General features: G+C 37.6%; 1 protein-coding gene across 2 annotated transcripts in view; it reads right to left on the bottom strand.

Moving 5' to 3' along the window:
* Nucleotides 1–168: 168 nt before the first annotated feature.
* The window catches only part of nfatc3a (nuclear factor of activated T cells 3a), a 70,634-nt gene continuing 48,208 nt past the window's right edge, over nt 169–22,594 (bottom strand). For both annotated transcript variants that reach the window (XM_065267918.2, XM_065267919.2), the window contains 4 exons: nt 19,164–19,219; nt 18,763–18,889; nt 14,592–15,593; nt 169–2,808 (listed from right to left, as the gene is read on the bottom strand). In XM_065267918.2, the coding sequence (XP_065123990.1) occupies nt 2,729–2,808; nt 14,592–15,593; nt 18,763–18,889; nt 19,164–19,219 (1,265 nt within the window). In that variant the 3' untranslated portion in view covers nt 169–2,728. The remainder of the gene's footprint in view (nt 2,809–14,591; nt 15,594–18,762; nt 18,890–19,163; nt 19,220–22,594) is intronic.

Consider the following 22,594-nt stretch of genomic DNA (forward strand, 5'->3'; position numbering starts at 1 on the left):
CCTTAAAGTCTCTCCAATAAAGCAGAACATTCAGCATCTTACAAAATAGAAACCTTAGAAGACCAGTTTACCCTGGCACTAGTTAATGCCCCCAGTCTATAGCAGCATATTATATTTGTTATGCAGAGATAATGTACAGTCAGCCAACCAAACCCTGACAGTTGATCAATACCCTGATGTAAAGCAGAGTGCTCTTGTATAGCACAATTAACTGATGTATTTTAAAATAGCTCTTCTGCATTCATAAAAAGCCTCATGTAATATAAATGTTCTTTATGTGTATTTGAAAGCCTACTTTCCATGTGTGCTGTTAGGAGTAAATGATCATGGCTGTTGTGTGTAGATGATTCAGGAATACTGGGAATTTGTTTCATCATAATCCACAACACAATGAAATGTGAGAGACATTTGGGCATTTATTCAGTTTATTGATACACTACCTCAGAAGAGCCTACGCCGCACGCTGTTCCCTTTGATTCATTTCAAAGCACTGCAGTCTTAAAAATTACAAAATGTTAAATACAAAATGTACATGAAACAATAATACAAGGCTCCGTAAACATCATTTGAACCTGTACTTCTATTTTACAAACCATCAACATACTCAAACTTTAGGAATGACATCCATTTCAAAGTATCAAAAATAGAGTTCTGGTGTCTGTCGTCATACGTATGTAAAATGGGAACAGATTGTTCGATCTTTGGTTTCTAGAAGAGAACAAAAATAGGTGCGTACCCTCGGGCCCTGCCTTAATATATTTATTTGTATTTATTTAGTTTGAGCTACTACTAAATCAAACCCATAAGTTGGACGACACACATTCTCTAAAATTATATTCGAGCACAAGTTAAGGCTTTCCCTATTGTATATCCGATAGTTTAAATTAAATAGTCAAAAAAGTGGCATTGAAACACCTGTCATTATATGTAAGGGTTTACATACAACAAAATATATATATTTGTATATATACTCACATACGTTATAGATCAAGAGTAACAAACAAACCTGCTATTTGTATGTTTGAAAAGTCACACCACCATTTTGTCTATCCTTGCATAGCCTAATATATCAATGTGCTTGTTTACCATTCAGATTCAAGGAGGTTTTTGAAAGATACAAAATATCTACAATTCATTGAATATAACCTGACATAAGCACATACGCACAAAACATTAAGATGCTTGCTCTGTGCATACACAGACTCACACAACACTAAAATACTACTAAGCATCTCTACAGCATCTAGTCTAGAGGCATCAAGGTTGTCTTTTTTTGTACTTTTTTCTTAAAGGCAAAAGGCAGGTTTATAGTGCATAGCATCAAACTTGACATAACAGTCATTGTAACAGCTGCAAGTCTTGAAAAATTAAAAAAAAAAAAACTTTTTGACTGCGCCTGTTTTTCGAGAATTAGAAAAATATTCACACAAATTTTAAATCCAAAAATTCAAGGCAAGGAGTAAAAATTCATCAATTTGCTAAATACATATAAAGAGACAGCATCTGCTTTTGCAGCGTCTATTCCCCTGTGTCAGGACCAGAGGAAATGTCAAAAACTGGGTTTTTGTGAACAAATATCTTCCAGATTATGAACAAAAAGATCCAAATGAAAGTCTAAGAAGATTTGATGGGTTTGGTTTTGATTAGAGGAAAGGACATCAATATTGGAAAATACCTAAAGTCTACTCGCTGATTGTCAGAATGCAAAAACAAATAAACAAAAAAGTTATTTTCAAGACTTTCACCTTGCAATGTTAAGTTGTCCAATGCATATGTTCATGCATAACTGTTTGTCTAATCAAAGGCACATAGCGAGTCTTAGCATAGTATCAACATATCATTTAGTTCAATGGACGTATCAGTTTTCAGTCATCTCTCCGAGTTCATCTACCCATGCGCATCTGTACATCTATTTTGTCTTTAGACTATGAGAACAATTCCTTTAACTGGAAAGCACAGCACTGTGAAATATTTGACAAACACAAATTCACAGCACTCAAGAACACAAGGTCTGCTACTTCTAAGTATAAAATACACAAAACTGAATTCAACAGTGTCCTTGTCGAAAACAGATATCTAATGTAAGTTCTCAGCGGAAAGCTTTATCACAATCACTAGCTAGCACATAAGGCATTTTTGTTCAACCTGAAGAGGAAATGGGTCAATCATTAAACAGATTATCTACAGTTCAGAAAGGTCACTAGACACGTGGAATGTTGCATATTACTACAGACTCAGTGGAGCACCCAAAGGTCCGTCCACTAGGGGGCAGCACTGGGAGAATGTGAGACATTGCGCTGGGCATCTCGAACAAAAGTGACTGCAGAATTGCATATTCTGTTCAGGGATGAGGGCACTGCATAGCTAGCCAATATAAGGGTTTATCCGCAAGCTACAAATAATATATTATGCTGTCAGAGAGCCCTGAATTATCGTTTTAATTTCCAGGAGAACCTTGTGCGCCTGACAACTTCAATCCAAGTTCTCTCTCTTACATAACCGCGTGCGGAAATATGCATGACACCTGATTTTGTTATTATGTGTGCATGCATATACGGCCCAACTCTGTTGTCATCTTCTCCAGCTTTACTTGTGTGTGAGGATGATGAATCTTTATGAAGCAGGGTTCTGTTTGCTTCTGGATCCACACTGGTGATTTCTGGACTTTAGGCAGGAGGTTGGGGGGGTAAGCCTGTCGCTCGGTCCTCCGAGGATCGTCTGATTTTGGCTAGGACTGACTGTGTGCAGCCGGGGCGCCTCCGTGAGCTCCGGGGGTCTGAGACATGTCTCTGCCTATGATCTCATTCACTGAAACACAAACATGAGAATAAAAATCTTTTAGCATTCAAAATAGTGGCAACAGTGTAGAAAGCTAAAGTTTTTATTTGTTTTTAAAGTGCACTTGGCAATTTCCAATTCTGTATGTAACCATTGAAGGGCAGTGTTGAGCTGCGTTACTACCGACATTATCCTCAAGAGCTGATGAAAATAAAACACAGATAGTGGTGGGAAGAAAGTAAAGACAAAAATAAATAAACTCAAGACTTTGGTATGTGACACAGCCAATGGAAAGAGAGAGAAAGAGAGACGGAGAGAGTATTACTGTGGCTACAGGAGTGCAGCAGGATGTCATCTGGGACGAGCGTATACTTAAGTTAGTGTTTGTGAACGTGACAACGCCAAATCTGACAACGAATACAACACAAGGCTATAAAAGCATCCTGCAGGTTTTTTGTGCACAAAACTAGGTTTAGTTTGGTGCAGGCAGTTCATTATGTTTAATGGTCTTCGACTACATTTCCTTAAGTCTTGTTGGCACTATAAAAGCCTAGTATAAAATTGATCTATTGTTAAAACATATGTTCCAGAACGCACTGGGGCGAGTGAGGTAATTACTTTAGCAGGCCGGGAAACTGATGTTAAACACTCAGCCAAACATTATTTTAACAGGACTCCCCAGCGGGACTCAAATTAACAAAATTAAAATTTTATTGTATCCTCAAAGCTGGGTAATGATGACATTATAGGACAACAGTGTAACAGTGTAACGTACTGATATGATCGAATCAGTTAAAAACAAATCAAAACACACAACACTTCAGAAAGGCAGCCGGGCCTAAAACTGGTAAAATAGAGATAATACCTCACAGTAAAAATGCTAAACACATGACAGGTTTTGACACAACACTACATTTATCATCGGATTTTCAAGCATGTCATAAAAAAAAACACATCTATGAAAGGTGATGATAAATAAGACATGTAAGAGTAAGGAGAAAGCTAAAGAGCTGGTTCGATTTTTCAAAGGGGAAACCTGGAGCCTCAGGTATCTTCATGTAAAATGTGTACCTGCCTGTGCAAGTGCGTTAATAATCCCCTGCATTCCTCATACAGACAAACTCTCACGCTGAGCCAATGAGGAGCCCGACTGGGATGGACGAGCTTTCACATTTTCCAGTCGAACTAAAAGCAGGTGAGTTCAGTCAAAGAGAACAAAGCAGCTGGTCTATTCCCATTCAACACAGGATTAAAGCGGAGTTTAAAAAAACCTTGCTTCAATAGCCAGATATAATATCATAATCATTTGCTTACAAGACTTTAAAAGGCAGGAAGCTGAACGATACTAAAAATAGCATTAAAGGTAAATAAAAAAAATTTATGTTTACAGAGGTGCTAAAATGGGCACAGGACCTTATAAAGAACTACAGTATACTGTTTGACTCTTTAAATCAAAGTCCTGACTGAGTACCTCCAACATCTCTACATCTATTTAAATTGTAACTAAATCATAACATAACCGAACGCTTGAATGAAAAAAAAATCAAATTGTGACACGATTTTGCACTAGTATCATTTCAGTTAAGCTCTTCCTACACATTTCATATTTATAGAGATATTGCGGCTATTTGTGTTTCTTTATAGATGATATCTTTTGTTGTTTTGCAATCAGTGTGTGATATTTATAAGCATGTTTGTTAGGTTTTTCTTTGTTTGCAGTTTGTGTACGTGCCCCGAGCTTCATGTGGTATTGTTTGTCTTCATGTGATCGTAGTTTAGACTTGTTTTGGTACATTGTGTTGTGGTTGATGTTATTATTTGTGTGCAAAAGCTGGATGTTTGAGTGCGTGTATGTATGTTTCAAATGCCCAGCCGCTGTGAAAGATCATCCTGTTGGCGTAGGCGGCTCTTCCTCTTGCATGAAGACACTTCACACATACAGACCTGCACTGTGCTGATTGTGACTTCTGCTTTAAAACCCACTCAATGAACCGCCCGACCCATCACACTTCATCAACGTACGCTAAACTATTTACACACGCACAACTCGGCGCGAACCTGCATTGCAAAACTTCGCGAACATTAAAACGGCAGTACCTCCTGCACACATTATTCAATTTACACAATGTGTCACTCGCAACTTGCACAAGCAACCTTAGTGTGTGTAGAGCAATAGGAGATCTGGAGATATGAGTATAAAACTGTTTGGAGGTCATGGGACGTTATAATTTGGTTAACTTCTACTTTTCCTTTACAGATCAATGTAAAAGTAAAACTAAACAAATGAAAGTAAAGGATGGAGAAACACTCTTCGTGGGTAATTTACGTATAGATTAAATCAAACACATATGGGACAAAAGTAAAGTGGAAGTGCAGTCAAAATGTAAGCATAATCGTAGCATAATAAATAAATAAATTAATAATAAGTAACTAATATATATAAATATATATACATACATATATATATATATATAATACAATACAACTTTTAGTTTACTTGAGCTAGACTTATGCTTAAATTTTGCCATGCAAAGACTGCACTTACACTTTACTGTTGTCCCATCTGTGTTTGTTTTAACACAGTTAAATAAAAGTTAAATTCATTAAATCCAAACCCAGATTGACTAATATCGGTAAAAACGTGTTTTCTATACCAAGAAAGTGACAAGATGAAAACCACTATTTTCTGTTAAGAACTTTCACATAGCATCTTTCGGTTATAAAAACATAAAAAATTCAAATCCATAGTTTGATTTTCAAAGATTTATTATAAAAACATTATTTTTCAGCAAAATGCAATAAATCCATTGAATCAATATATAAATGTGCATTCATCTTTGCCATGTTATATTCATTTAGTTGACTAGTGTTTAATCAGTGTATACCACTAATGGCATTAAACAAAACATTTACTTTGTAATATTAACAACACTGTCATTGCTGCTGTCATCCTTGGGACGTCGTCGCTGATTTTTTTTTTACAGTAATCAGCTGTAAAATGTTTTGGTCCTGCTCGATTTTCGTTGGCTTCACGTAAAATAATGGAAAGTTTTTCATAAGATACGCTGGGGTCAATGTGTTTGATGAAGCTTGATGATGTTGGGAGAAAAAGCAACCAGCATTTTCCGTCTCCCGAGTGCCTCTCGCGTAAATTATTTGATGTTGATGGCTTATGAAAACCACCACAGGTTTATCAATGCAATTAAAGTATTATTTTGTTTTTGTTGATCACAAAGTACAAGATGAGGAAAACTAGGATTCAGTGTATTCAACGCGCCGCCATTGCGCCTGATATAATACTGATATATATATATATATATATATATATATATATATATATATATATATATATATATATATATATATATATAAGGGCCGGGACTCTATTAAAAAAATTAATCTAATTAATTAGAGGCTTTGTAATTAATTAATCGAAATTAATCACATATAAGTATTTGACCTGAGAACATTGAGAAGTAATTTTTTCACATGGATTTTTAGTATACCATGAATAATGACTGAATACATAAGCTTAATCAACAAAATATTGTTTATTTTTGTTCAACCAAGTTGTTGTACCCGGAGTCGGGCTAACGTCCACGCTAGCTGCTATATGTTTTGCATTGAGATGAAACTTAAGGCTTGATGTGCTGCGGTGATATGTGAATTCCTTGTTGCATAGCTTACACACAACCATGCTCTTATCGACGCTTCCATCCGTTCGTTTTTTATTAAAAAAATTCCCATCCACGGGACCAACCAAAGCTATCTCATCAGCTTCTTCGTTCATGTTCACTGTGGTTTGTTGTTGTTGTCTGAAGTCATGAACGCTAGTTGGTGCTCCAGTATAATCGGTCCGCCGAAACTCATCCAATGAGAAATGTTCCGCGGTGCAAAAATAAGTGCGATTAAAATGCGTTAAAAATATTTAACGCGTTATTTTTTGTGTAATTAATTCATCTTAATTATCGCGTTAAAGTCCCGGCCCTAATATATATATATATATATATATATATATATATATATATATATATATATATATATATATATATATATATATATATATAGCACAGTTTAAATACACAGCAAGTCAATATTAATACAGTCAGCTATTTCAAAATGAATCTGCGATGTGCCTGTCATCATGATTTTGGGCAGACAAAATTTAGAAGTCTAATACAATATGCTGTCTGCCACTCTATTCATTTTAAAAGGGCTTTTTATTTCCTAAATGATGCACTTTTCTCCTCTTGGATCAAAAGTTTTTACTGTTTTACTTTTGCCAATTTTACATGACATAAAACGTACAGTAATTTTCACGTTCATCGAAACAGAAACAGTTAAATGCATGCTCTTTTCCAGTCGTCATTTGGATCGGATTAACAGTGAGTCAGTCACCTCAGCAAAGTTCACATTACAGTAGCTTTTTATAAACGATATAGGACAAATCTCAACAATACAGAGTATATTCAGAGAGCGAGTGTCCAAACTGAGACTATCACTTTGCCGATATTAGCGATTCATCTGACTCACTTGAATACGGGAAGTTGCTGTGCAATATATCGCAATATAGCAGCAAGAGACTTCAGAGGTTTCAGCGTCGTCCTACCCCACATGTAAGAAAGCATGATTCATCTCGATCTCTTTCGTATAATGCCTGAGAGACCCAGAGCAGAGTCTTTAAACAGGGGATCCTCTCTGGATGAGTGAAGGGGGCATCCCTAATTAACATATAATACACAGAGATTGTGCCTGAAAGTTGAGAGTCAGTGATATTGTTATACGGTGCTGCCCCGAGTTTGTGAATCACTGGACTACCCAGGCGGACTGACCGTTAACTGAGACAGAAAGTGTCGGACAGCCGTTGTCAACAATGACTAAGAGATTACCGGCAGTTCTCACTGCTTCATTAGGGTGGTCGGGAATCATATTTTTTAGTGCTTTATAACTGCTATTACTGTTTTATTAAATCGTAAAAGTAAAAAGTTTTAAATTTTTTAATAATAAGAAAAAAATTAGGTACACAATCATTAGGGTTGTGTCCCCAACATTAAGTATAAAACTTTATTCCAATGTAGGTGAGATCTTGATAATATGACACAAGCAGCGGGTGAATTGTGTTATGATGGAAAATTTTATAGCAAGGCAAGACTGACCTCATCAGCCGATATATACAGAACATTTGTTTCCATCACACACACACACTCATACACACAAAATCCCCAACATTCACATTCAGTTTAATATCAACTTATCGGTAACTTCAGAACAACAAAGCGCAATATGTCAAATCTAGTTCAGGACTCTTATACTCTTCTTATCTGTAATGATAAAAGCAAATGACAAGTGCTCTCTTGATTTATTTTTTATTGATGTTATTAGCAGTGCTTAGCCTCTACAAACCCAGCAACACTATGCAGACAAACAATAATATACCCGTTTAAAAAAACTTTAAAAAAGAGGCAAAGTGAGCACAAGGGAGCATATAGTTAGTCTGTGAATCATATATGTGGATTCCCCTTTAAAAAGAGTCAGTCAGTGACTCAACCCCTAATCTTTAACCTTAGGTATAAGTTACCTTTTTAACATGTTTAGTCACTGGCTTTAATAGCCAACACAGCATAGCCATGGGGCGATGGGATTTTTTTTTTGCAAAACTTTACGGTAATTCAGTTGTCATAAAATACTAGGGATGGTCTTATTGTTTTGTGTGTCTGAATCATTACGCTTGTTCATATAGGGTTTACATGCGCTAACCCCACCAAGTTTACTTTTCTTTGTATAGGAGCACTAATTTGAATATAAAACTTAACCTGTTAAATCGACTGATCTCCAAGCTCAGGCCTGACGTGTTGTTGTTCGTGTTTACTAATAGGGGTGTGAAGGATCACAAAACTCACGGTTCGGATCACATTACGTTTATAATTTCTTTATTTGTTCTTCTTAGATTTTAACCACCCTTCTTACGCTCTAAAAATGGCTGGGTTATTTTTGACCCATAATAGGTAAATATTGGACAGAACACGTGCTGCTGGGTTAAAAATTGACCCAATGCTGGTTTGTTTAACCCAACTGTTGGGTTATTATACCCCGTGGTTGCATAACAACAACCCAACATTGGGTCATTTTTAACCCAGCACGTGTTCTGTCAAAAATGTACCCATTATTGGTCAAAAATAACCCAGCCATTTTTAGAGTGTAGATCTGTGCATTGGATAATTTTTCGGATCAGCAAAAAAAAAAGGGGTGGTTAAAATCTAAGAAGAACAAATAAATTATGAACATTTATAAAAAAATAACAAATTGCACATTAAGTTAGGGCTAAAATTAGCATTAGTTCTTTATAGTATACATTTTATATAATTATAATTTTTTAGAGCTACAGAAGAAATTTTCTTTCTGTCTTGGGTTGTTTAACATTAATAACACAGACTTAAAGGGACACTCCACTTTTTTGAAAATATGCTAATTTTCCAGCTCTTCTAGAGTTAAACATTTGATTTTTACAGTTTTGGAATCCATCTAGCCGATCTCCGGGTCGGGCGCTACTACTTTTAGCATAGCTTAGCACAATCTATTAAATCTGATTAGACCATTCGCATCACGCTCAAAAATAACCAAATAGTTTCGCTATTTTTCCCATTTAAAACTTGACTCATCGTGTCCTAAGGCTGACGGAAAATTAAAACTTGTGATTTTTCTAGGCAGATATGGCTAGGAACTATACTCTCATTCTTGCGTAATAATCAAGGACTTTGCTGCTGTAACATGGCTGCAGGAGGCACAATGATATTACGCAGTACCTGAAAATATGAGATGACAGAGATGACACTATTTTCAGGCTATTGAAAGTTACCAAGGGAACTATTTCAGGTGCTGCGTAATGTCATTGCGCCTCCTGCAGCCATGTTACGGCAGCAAACTGCTCACTGTAGCGCCTTTTTGCAGGTAAATTGTTTAAAATCACTTTAGTGTTAACACTTGCAAGCCTTTGAATCACATGCATACTTTCCCCATTTAAATTTTCGTAATAATACGTGAATCGCATGCGAGCCGAACCGTGGGGCGTGATTTGTACGCATCAAGGATCAACTGCAAAATTTTGTAAGGGGAGGCTGAATGCAAAATAAATTATTGCAAAATTCTAATTTTGGGATTTAAAACAAACATATACATTACATAATATTTATATTACGTCTTCAGCAATCACTAAAGTGATTCAAAAATAGTAAAATAAGCTATTTATGCCTATTATATTAACAGTAATACAGAATTACAAAAGAAAGCAGAAGCAGAAGTGTATAACTGTGGAAAAGTACAAAGAAAAGAGTTAAAGAGAAAGAATACTTTTTCCCTACACAAATACACACAACATGGAAAAAAATGAGAGAGAATGAATAACTGTGAGTTAGAGTTTCCTGGTAAGAGAGTACAGTCCTGTCACATCAGTTCCCAAGGATCTTTGCACTACGCCACATATCTACAGCCAAACACCACAGCAATGCAAACTGGACAGACCACAGCGCCACTGCCTGTCTCCGCCAAGACCTCAAAATTCAAAATGTTCCAGAGTCTCTAATTGTATGGAAAGATGACACAAAACCAGGTTTCCACTAGTTTCAGTAGAGTCTGCTGATTGTTCATTGGACCCAGAGCTCTTTGTTTTCTTCCTGCCGTGCTCTTTTATCCCCCATGGATAAGAGCGGTTGTGTTATTTAATTGACACAGTTGTTTAGCACTGGCTAAAGACTACAGATCTGAAATATGTTGCATGGACAGAGTTTCTGTCCTCACAAAAGGAACGACGAAACCACACAGAAACAGACGGATAGGATCGGCGCAGATCAGTCTGATTATCACGTCACTGACAAATCAACTCGTTACCCTGGTAAGGTCCACACATCAAAACACAAGACTCTATCATTCCCTGTGGGAAAATGATTCAAGCCGAGATAAAAAGCTCTACGGCAGCGCAACGGTGTTTGTGTGTGTACAGCAAGATGAGATACGGGACTCAAAGACAGCAGGCTTTGCCTATTATTAACCCAGATCAGTGCGCTCACGCCGGCGTGGCAGCTGCACACAGACATGGAGAACAAAGGAGCACAAGCGCACGTCTGTGTACACACGGTAGGCCTGATCTTAAACACAGACCTCTGAGACAACGTTCATTAAAGTAACTGACATGACGACAAGAAGAAGAGTGACGATGAGAATGACAAAATAAAAAAAAGGAAAAAGAGATGAAAGCAGCCGAGTCAAGATGAGATGAAAAGAGGAAACAAGAAGATTGGAGAAGACAAGAGAGGACAGTGGAGACTTAAGACTCCTGACACACTGCTCCTTCTGCTCGGCACAAGGGAACCGATCCAAAACTCATCAGGGAAAATATGGCACCCAAACTCCTTACACTCATTTTACGCACACACGCTGCTCCCTAGACAAATAACTAGTCTACATCTAACAAGTGATACCAACTCTATATTTTTATTCTTCACACTCCTTTAATTCTTTGCTTGTCTTCTACATTCTAGTTCTGCTTTGACCTTTCTGTATGTTTGTGCCGGTTCCCTGTTGTATTTGTCATCCATCTGTCAGTCTGTCTGTAGCCCCTCCTCAACACCTCCTGCAACGAGAGTCTTTGACATCACCTGTGCCATCTGTTCACACATACACAAATACACACCACCATACGGTTGAATCTTAAAAACCCTGAAACGGATCCATGAGGTTTCATGGCTCTCCACTATACTATACGACAGCCCGGTACATAATCTCTCCAAATAAACAAGCTTTAATCAGCGCACCGCTCCATGCTGACCTCAAATAAAAACAAAGAGACAGGAATATCAGTTGGGTTCTCCACCTACCACATGCTGCTAGTCAGCACCATTAAAACCAGTTTAACCTGCATCATAACTGCTACTGAAAAGAAAGCCCACACGATCTGTAAATATCTACTACTACACAAATAAAACTCCCAGCATGCAATGCAACGGACAGCCTGAGAACCACTGAATTCTGCTGAAAAGTGATTCATCAAATGGAACTGAAGTATCTGGGGGTATAAAAGTGCCGGAAAAGTGTGATTAAGAACTGCAGTCTGACTGATACATTGACTTATATTTAAATGTACAGGTAGTGAAACTTTCTGCCAGCTGCAGAGACAGTTAACTGTGATGAAGAGTGATTCATGACTCTCTTATGAAGAGAAAAAGTAAGACACTTCACATGATGTATAGAGGAGTTTATATTTAAATGTAATAACTACTAATGACCACTAGGATTTTTATTATGATGATGATAAAATACCATCACAACATGTGGTGATGTGTACTGGTCACTGACAGCTGTACTGTATGTTCATGTGAAATACTGGAGCTGTGTTCTGTTCTATTTGTAGTTCATTTCTGACCTCCTTAAAAACTCACAAAGCTGGAGAGCTTCAGTCAGAAAGTGACACAGACCCTATTTATAGTGCGTGTGCTACAGTCCCTGGTGGAAGTTCACTTTTAAACAGGCTCAAATCCATCCAATCGCTGAACGCATGAGGACGAATGCATGAGTTTAATACTGCATTAATGTGTGCAGCGTGAAGGCTGTAAGAGCTCAGTTATGCATCGCTCTGTGTGTGGGTGTATCTTTAACCCTAGGCACCTTTAGTCTTGTGTACTTGAGAACATAAACTAGCTAAAACCACTTTCTCACTTGCACTAGTTTATATACATTTGTCCACTAACAATGTTCAAATGGACAAGCAGTACTGGAGAAATTTCTTAATGTATTTATTTTTATATAATAAAGTTTTTTTGCTACTCCCATTACATTTAAATACATAAAATAAAATAAAAAAATTTCACATGATATGCATGCTTGCAAAACTAATTCCAGCTTGGTACAGTTTCATAAATAAAAACATAACAGAAATATTCTGACAATAACTGACATAATTTCTACTCACACGTTTGATATTTGAAGTATACTGTAAAAAATGCAAGTTACAGTAATAATACTTGGTTTTGCAAGTCACTTTAAACTAAGTTTTGACTTGTTGACATAACTTTTCAAAAAAATTTACAAAAAACTGTGAAATTGTTAAACTTAATTTAACAACTTAAAGTAACAAAAAAATATGTGTTGATTTAATATACTTTTTTTTACAGTATGCAACTGAACAAAAACCTTTATTCAGGGGAGCTTGTTGGTTGTATGAGAAATTATTATGTAACAAATAAGGGTTATAATTTGTTTTAAAATGTTATATTTCACAATAACTATTAAAATGCATCAGATCATTAAAATCTATACATAAAAGGCTTTTGAAATGTAAAAAAACCTAAAACCTCTTGACCATAATACTGCCCAAAGCTGAGGAAACACCCTGTGGCTGAACATGTCTATTCTTGTGAACATCGTGACCTCTGTCAATGTTTCCAAGTTTTGAATATATTAGTAAAATAGTCCGCACAAGTCCTAAAGAAGCATGTGGCCACCCAAGAGTGTGGTTTGTGTGTATTTTACACATGGCTAAATTCGGTGGGGGCAGTATTAATTTCTCTAACAAATACTGGATCATTCTGGACTCACACTTTACCACACGCACGCGCGCACGCAAGCACACATACACACACACGTCTAATTTGAGAAACTCAAGCTGTTCGTTAACTCCATCTCACTGCACATTTGAATATGTAACTGCAGTAAAAGAGAAACCAGAAGTGACTCCACATGATCAAACTCTGATCCAGGATCTGTATGTCACGAACATGACAACATTGCTGGAATCTGTGGTGCTGAACTTAACTCTCATAAGTCAGCAATAACAGTAATCTGCTATAGTGCAGTCAAAATCAATATAATACTGATTATGCAGCAGATTGCTGAAATTTTTATAAGGAAACCAATGTGGTCTGTTCTCTGTAGTTCTCATATAAACAAACTGTCAGCAAGAAATATTCACATAAACACTAAAGTAACATGTCACTGTTGTAACTATAGTTGTTGAGAGTCTCTCTCTCTCTCTCTCTGAAAGCACTGCACTGTATTCACGTGGGAGTCACCTATTCTATTATTTTTTTAAATAATAGTCTCCAAAACAGAATGCAAAATGCAACTACAAACATTTAATTCTTCCGTATGCTTCTGTAGATTTAGGTTGTTGCATGATTGCATTAAGCACATTTTATTGTATGAATTCTGTTTATTCATCTCTTTAGAAAAAAAAACCTATTCTGAATTGGAATGTAATCTTATGAAAAAAAGTCATTAGCAGTCACAAGAAAGAATCATTAGAAAGATACAAATTTAATTTGGGATGGATGTTACTTATTCGATAGGTCATCGTCACACTGGAAATGTCAAATTGAAACTATTGCATTGTGGTATGCTGTGTTGTACACTGTACATAACTGCATATCACACTAAAGTACAGTATATATATATATAAGTTTTATGCATACTGAAAGTCACAAAGTACACATACTATACATTGCAGAAATATTTAAAGTAACACGGTATTATGTTACGCCAAATACACTCTCACTCCTTTTCTCTTCCTCAAAAATGTTAGGTCTTATAACAAAAAAAAACCCCTGTGTCATGGTGACACTTTGAACAACGCAACTTGCCAAACACTGTAAAGGTCCGAAGCAACTTCTACATAAAAACACTAAATTATTTTATACATAAAGCATAAAGTGCATTACTCAGTGGTGTTATAGTGATATCGTGTTAAAGTAAAAACGGCAGAAATTTAAACATAACACGCACACATTAATTTATCCTTGTGTCACAAACATACAAAAAGTACTCACCATCATCAAGTGTAATGTCCTGCAAGCCGATGGTACGGAAGGTGGGCTCTTTATCCTCTGGCTCCTGTTTGATGCTCAACCTCTCTCCCTGTTGGGTAAGTGGGTTCACCAAAGACCCCGTTGGGGACAACCCAGCCAGGACAGGGCTGCTAGCCTGGGGGGAAGGCTGTCCAGAAAGCGGTAAAGGCCCCAAGGGGCTGTTGGATGTTGGAGAAGGTGAGGTGGGTGAATGATAGGGAAGCGAATGGAGCTGGGGTGAGGAGGGCCCAGAGTGTGGGGATGGCACCATATGGACAGGAGCGCTGGATGGCGTTGGGCAGGAAGCAGACCGCTGTCCTGCCGGATGGTACACCAGTGGATGCTGGAGTTGCGGTGCTGGCTGTCCCAGTGTGTGAGTGGGTGAGGGAACCTGCCCTGGAGTGGGGCAGTGATAACCTAGAGAGTGCAGATGCGGGGCAGAGTGTCCCATGAGCTGGCCGCTACTCGCATGGCCGGGGCTAGAGGCCGGGCCCGCTGCCATTCCAGAGGTGGGTGCTGAAGAAGATGGGCCGTACACCATCCCCAAACCCAGGGCGTGACACCCGTCAGGCTGAAAAGGCATCCGCTCATAGGCCTGTGGGGAGCCTGCAGTCATAGGAAGACTGTGCTGGCCATTGAAGGGCATGTTGTGCTGTAGAGGTGTGTATGAAGATCTGGCAGTGGCAGCAGGGCCTGGGTGGAAGGGCATCTGGCATTCAGGAGGGGCATTCAGCCCTTGAGCCTGAAGATGGGGCAGGTGGGGTAGAGTGGGAGAGCCCATTGGGGCGCAGGGGGCCTGGAGCGGGTGCAGGCCTGGAGCCAGCCCACGTGGGGAGCTGGACAGAAGGCTGTCTGGTGGGTGGGAGTGCTCTGGTGAGGACAGCGGCTGAGCGCAAACCAAACTGGCAGCATGGACCAGGGGCATAGACATGGGTGGCACGGCTGGGGAGTCCAGATCATCTCTATGTTCTTGCTTGACCAAGACTGGACAGGTGGAGAAAGTGAGAAAGAAGAGAAAAAAATAAGAAAAAGGTACACAGGTGCAAAAACTTTCATTTTAAAAAAATGACTTTTAGTACTTCTATTGAGATTAAGTCATTTAATAATAGCAACACTTTAACAATACAATAGTTTTGTCTATTAAGATTTGTTAATTTCTTAAAAGTTCAAATCACTGACCCATATTCTCTTCTTCCAAAATTAAATCCAAATTGCAATTCAACATGCGCAAACAATGAGTAACAACCACATAGTGTTCAGTAACCCATTTCCCAATCTGCTGTTTCCCTGGCCCGCACGTATGGGGGTTATATTGAATTGCTGTGGACTCTGAGTGAGCATATGTTGCCTGCATGAGTGCCATGTAAACTAGTGCTGAGTTTGGGAGCTAAAAAATGCTGTCTGCCCTCCAGCACTGCTCCAAACGAAAACCAGAATCCAGTTCACAGCCCAGGCCATTACTGCAATAAAATCATAGCCTCCTCATATCAAGAGCAAGTGGCGGACATGTGTGGGAGACACTACCAGTGTGTTTCAGTCTAACGTTACTAACTGTATATCCTTAACGTACTCGGAAAAACAAGTTCACAAGTACAAGTTCGCCTTAAATAAATAACAAGCTTAAGGTAAGAGGACATATTTCCAGATGCAGTTTGGAAGAAGACATGTGGATTTGTCTGTAAAAATAAGAAGTTTCACAGACTTAAAGTCAAGTTTATTATGAACTAGACTATCTTTTGTTTATTACTTCAGGTCTTATTCACAACTCATAAAGTTTACGGTTTTACACTAAACACATCGCACCTCAACCCTTCCCCCTGTCATGCCACTTTCTCAGCAGGCCGATGCTATGGCAACCGCAGTCGCTACGGCCTGTTCAGAATATTGGCTGCATGTGCTGTCATCTGATTGGCTGAGGCCCGACGGGTTAGTGTGGAAAACAGGAAACCCTAATTTGAGTGGGTGCTTTGTGGAGCGAAGAGGGTGGGCGGGAGGTTGGCCTCAAACAGTCTCGCTCTCCCTCTCTTTTTGTCTTTATCTCTTCAAAAGTAAACTCAGGTTAGCATGCAACTCAGTGATAGATAAAGAAAAAAAATTGCTCACGTGTGATTTAATTACGCCAACGCTGTTTTCGGTTTGACTCACTTTGGGAAAATAATAACAAACCAGCTCATGCCTATGAGAACCACACACGACTGCACTTTCTTACAACTCTCTAGTATGCCGCACTTAGACATCACTTTTACTGCGTTCTGGATGCTGGCCTTTTTCATCATACTGTATGTTGAAAGTCAAAATCAATATTTGAGCAATAACATGCTCTGATGTGTGCATGTCAACCCAACCTGTCGGATAAATTATTATTATAATACTGCAATGTGATTCATCAACCTCATAGTCGACTTATCAAAGGGAAAATCTTTGCAAAATAATTCTGCATGACTATAAACCGATGGTAAAATCTAAATGTTAAGATAGAAAGAGATACTGTAGAGGGGGTCCGGTTCTTGAATACACCTGTTTTGCATGCCTCCAGCCACACGTAAATTATGCTGATTCTTGTTTTAAGGTGTTTTACATGAGCGGTTACCAGGTGCTCAACTGTTACTGGAACAACCTCATCCCTAACCACACTGGTGCAGTGTGCAGAGGAACACGGGCATCATCAAACGGGTAACTTTGTTTTGAGAAGCCACACGTGTGCCGTTCTTGTTACTAGTGAACTTAGTACGAAAACTAGTTTGCATAAAATTGAGTCACAGAACTGCTTTAAAGCCAGGTTCAATGTCAACTCCATGCATCGTGAATATTACAGTTTTTCTCAAAACTACACCAATCTGCGCAAACCTCAAACTTTCAGGTCATAATCATATTCTTTTCTGTCAAATTTTTTTTTTCTTTCAGATGATGCATGATTTATTTTATATGATGACTTTGTACCTCTGAAAATGGTTAAATTTAACCATTTTAAGTAATATTATTTAAAACACTCACGGCAGTGCTGAACTCTCCACATGTTTATAAATTCTATATCTCCTCTTTGTTACAAATAAAGTATTTTTACTTATGCAAACCTTTTTTAAGCATATTTGTATATTCTTCTTATAAAAACCTTTTTTAACATTACAGTGATCATGCTTCATATTTACCATCTTATTTTACTGAAATAATGACTTTTAAAGAGAGCCAAAGCCTAATTACACAAATAACCATTATAATAAATAAAACACAAACTGTGGTCTTAAACTGGTGGTCTTTTTCCTCTGCTTACAGTTTTTTCGCTTACAAACTCTGCCATGTAGATAAGCAATCTGCCTTGGTGTGAACGCAACTGGCTTTTAAAGGGGATGAAAGATGAGATTCTTATTGGTTTATTGCACGTTACGCCCAAAACACCAATTACTCATTAAGAAAATAGGAACCACCCTTTTAGACTGTGTGCCAGGCGCACAGACCATTTTCCCAGTTGTAAAACTAGCAAAAGTGGATTCGGACATGCCCTAAATGCACTTGTGTCGTGCGCTTTAGACCATGCGCTTAGATGGTTAAAATAGGACCCATAGTGTGTTAGCAATCGAGGAAAACTGTAAGGGTGTCAATCACGACAAACACCATACTCGATTCTAAGGTAACACTTCAGTAATACAGTACATATTTCAGTTCCTTTTTGTATCGAGTTACACATATTATTGCTTTACACTGCTATTAAAAGTCTTTCTGTAAAATAAGTATGATTAATTTTTAAGGTTATAATGCATTAGATCAGTGGTTCTTAACGTTAATCCTGAAGGCTCTGCACATTTTGTATGTCTCCCTTATTTAACACACCTGATTCAAATCAGCAGCTCATTAGAAGAGATCTCCATGAACTGAACTGAGTCTTTCAGATAAAAGAGACATACAAAATGCAGAGCAGTGGGCCTCCAGGAATAACGTTGAGAAACACTGCATTAGATTGTATAGTATAAGGAAAAGTGTACTTTCAGCCACTGAGACTGACAGGTCTCCATTTCTTAAGTTTTTTCCACAATTTTGAATCACAATTTTGCAGTTCACAATACTTTCCTAAAACTCCAAATATTCCATACAGTCTTTCAATTAATATTATTTCATAACAATGCAAGCAGAAAATGTATGCTGCATAATAATGTACCTGGTAGATAGGTGAAGCGTTGCGATTGGCTCCTTTTCCGTTTGCCGTTGCACACATAAAACTGCACCTGCACGGCTGCACTGACCGTCTTGCTGTGATATGGAGGCGCCTCTACCACGATGTTCGACTGCAGATAAAACATGATTTTCTGTGATCTACCATTTGATTTTTGTGCCAGTTAAAACAAGCAGAAATAACATATTCACTGTGTTCAAGTTAAACTTGTGTATCTTAACTTCTAAAAGAAACAACAAGGATTGTTAATGGACGATATCCAATGATAGCCAAGAGACTAAAAGGATTGTACTCAGTAGGGTCTGTACACATATTTGTGTTTTGTGTACGGTCTGTGCTTTAGCTGGCAAATATTTTCCAAGATATGCATAAAAACAGTCACTCACTCCTTGACTCTTCTCTCGGATGACCTTCGCCTCAACCTCCCACTGTGGTCGTCCATCTGAAGAAAGAAAAGCATTAGCATGACTTTTTATGGCAGATAGTACACACTGATCTGACTTGAACTAAACTCTATGCCAAACCATCTTATCATCACTTTGAGTACTTTAGTTACAGTAGTTACTTTTGAAATAGGAATTTAGGTTACAAACAGCAAATCAGCATTAAGTTTCACAAGGTTGAGAGGGAGCATGAAGTAGCATGTTTCTACAGGTGCTCCTTTCACTGAATCCACAGAGACACTTGACAAATTGTGCATCACATTGAGAATACAATGAGAAATTGTGTTAGCTTGCAAACTACAAGTCTCTATACACACATGGAATTGGCCTCAATCGTTCGAATAGATCAAAATGTCAGGGAATGCGTACAAAACTGTGCTGACTACAAAAACATTTTTTTTTAAACATTCCAAAGAAAGAAAAGTGCTAGTTGGGAAACGTTATAAAGGGAACTGATTTCTTTATAATGGGCAACAAGAAAGCCTCATTAACAAAAAAATCTGAACATTCTTATACAGTGTTTCCCCCTCGCTGACACTAAGAGAAAAGACACTTGAGTCTTTAATATTTAATAATGCCATATGAGGCCTGTTACAACCAGAGATGAGTGATGTGTGTTATAACCTTACGTGTACAGAGGATACATTAGGAGTCAGATGCAGTCAAAACGAAAAATTATCTGAATATATTCCAAGTAAAATAAGTCTATGAGTAACATTGCACAGAAAATCTTGTAACATTTCCTTGTTTACATAGTTTAATTAATCTCCACCAACAACAATAGGTGTTGCAACCATTACCATATACATTTACTAAAATAAAAAAAGGAATATGGAGAGTATACTGTATACTGCCATGAACAGTTTTCATAATCACGGAGAGTATTACTCTCCAAAGACGGTTTGTGTTTACACAAGGTTACTGTGTAGTGTCTCACCACTTCGTTCTGCTAATGCCAAAATGACCTTGAATGCTTCTGACTTCAGCAGTAGTAGTATTGCAGCACATGTTGACATTCAACACACACTTGAGAGACACCAGAGAAGGCCCACATGCACATCATGAGGGCAGGTTCAAACAAGAACCAGACACTATGGCCTGCCGACAAGCATGCCCGCAACCCCCCCACACACAGATAGAAATGCAGCTGTTCTGTTATTATTTTTATTAAAAAAAAACTCCAGAAAAATAAACTTTCTACAATATCATATGATGCCATTTATGCAATTACATGGAAATTAAACGTCCTTCTGGCATGTGTAAACTGGCATCACCTGAAACAGATGTTTAATGTTACTCTTCACTTCCTCTTTTATAATGGCATGAGTCATTAATTATAAAAAGAAAACTTTTATTTTGTGCTTCTTTTATGGGTTTGATTTTGTTTGCTGTAAACACTATTCTTTCATATCTGTCAACTGTATTGTCTCACTATAACCAAAACAAATGAATTAATCTTTGTGGACTTTGAGAGAAGTTTAGGTAGATTTTTTTTGGCACTGACGGAGTTAAATGAACATGGGCACTTCTATTTACAATCACACAAAATTATGTAAATGATCCTGAAATTTAAACTTGAACATTTTTTTCTTTTAATTAAACAAAAGGACGTTGTGTTGCTGGCATGGTGATAAAAACCATGATTAGTTTGACCTATTCACTGTTTTTCTATCCGTCTTTCTTAAATACCCAATTTAACAGCTCACAAATTAATTTACAAAGCCTCAGGATTGCCACATGGAGTCCACCGTTGGACATAAGCCATCTAATTACTAAGTCATTCAATTAGATTAGATACAATCTGTCAAAATGAGACCGAAAATTATCAGTCGGCTTCTCATATGTCCTCTTTTGTCCCCTACCGCTAGAGCGGTCCCTAGGGACAAATGCCTCCCAAACGCACGGCCCAGTGCCAGTCCACACCACAAAAAACACTGCCTTCTCCCTCCATCTAGCAGCTTGGAGTGATTTGTAGATATAACTTTATGTACTCCAGACTAAATCAACTCCCAGCCAGAGAATTTACACCAGCTTATACTTATTTTCCAATCTCCATAAAACACTGACATGTCTCAGCATGGGTTATTCGGACCAATCACAGTTTATGGTAAGGAAAACAGAGCCACTCAAAACATAATACTTCATTTATGCTTATGTGATCACAAATAAAAAAGGCACTCAATCCACTCTTTTTTAGAAATTGCAGTCTGTTATTTTGTCTTATTTAAAGTGTATACATAAAATAAACAATACTTTCTGCTTCGTGCTCACTATATATTTGACTATAAAAACATGACCACTTTTCTTATCCTGACAACCATTCTGTAATTGGACACTTTTGTTCATATAATCAATTAATCATGACATTACAAATAGGTCACAGCTACAATAAAAGCACACCACTGAATATCAGACAGCACAAAAATTACACAAAACTACCATATTCCATTTATATAAAACACAACAGGATGAGCGGTGGAAAATCTAGATCACATCATCTACAATTAGTTCTCACAAATCAAACAGACACTACGTGATCATCTCCTACACAAAAAGATATGAACTTTTCCTTGAGTTACTCAGAGCAAGACTTGAGGGCCAATTTTCCAGCCTGCTTGTTCTAACGTTTCAGAAATTTCCATTTTTGTACTTCTCAACAAAAGCGTGGGCAAACACCGTACAGGTTCCCTTTAGCACTTTCCTGTTGGCATGCTTCACACTGTGCCAATTAGAGGAGAGGTGAGTTATAAAGTGTGTCTATATGACTGACTCAGTTTGTGTGCATGTGTAAACTTCTATTGAGTGAGACAGTGTTCAATGTTTCAAACTAGAAACACACCACACACACACTTGAGGCTAGGCCAAGACTCGTATTCCCAGAATGCCTTTCATTCATTGTCTTCATTTGAGGCTGGTCCTAACTTGTGGTTCATTATTGAAGAACGAATGAATCCATGAGCAACGGAAAAAATTAGCACAGCAAGAGAGACAGAAAGAAAAGAGAAAAGAAAAAGAGAGAAGGAAAAAGAGAGAGATGCTTTGAGTTGCTTATCAAAGAATTTCAATACATAAAAATGTACAGTACAGGAAAAAGTGATATTTCTCTACAAGATCTGTCCAATGTACCAAGAAGGATTAGGGCAAAGCTAAAACAAAAAAAATAGTTAGTTTTTCCTGAAAAAAGTCAAAATAAATAAAATATTGAGAATAAAGTCAATATATAACGAGAATAAAGTCCTAAAACATTCAGATAATACAGTCAATATAACAAGAATAAAGTCATAAAATTTCAGAATAAAGTCAATATAACGAGAGTAAGTCGTAAAATTCCGAAAATAAAGACAATATATAACGAGACTAAAGTCATAAAATCC

This window comes from Paramisgurnus dabryanus, chromosome 2 (assembly GCF_030506205.2).
Source record: "Paramisgurnus dabryanus chromosome 2, PD_genome_1.1, whole genome shotgun sequence".
NCBI classification, from domain to species: domain Eukaryota; kingdom Metazoa; phylum Chordata; class Actinopteri; order Cypriniformes; family Cobitidae; genus Paramisgurnus; species Paramisgurnus dabryanus.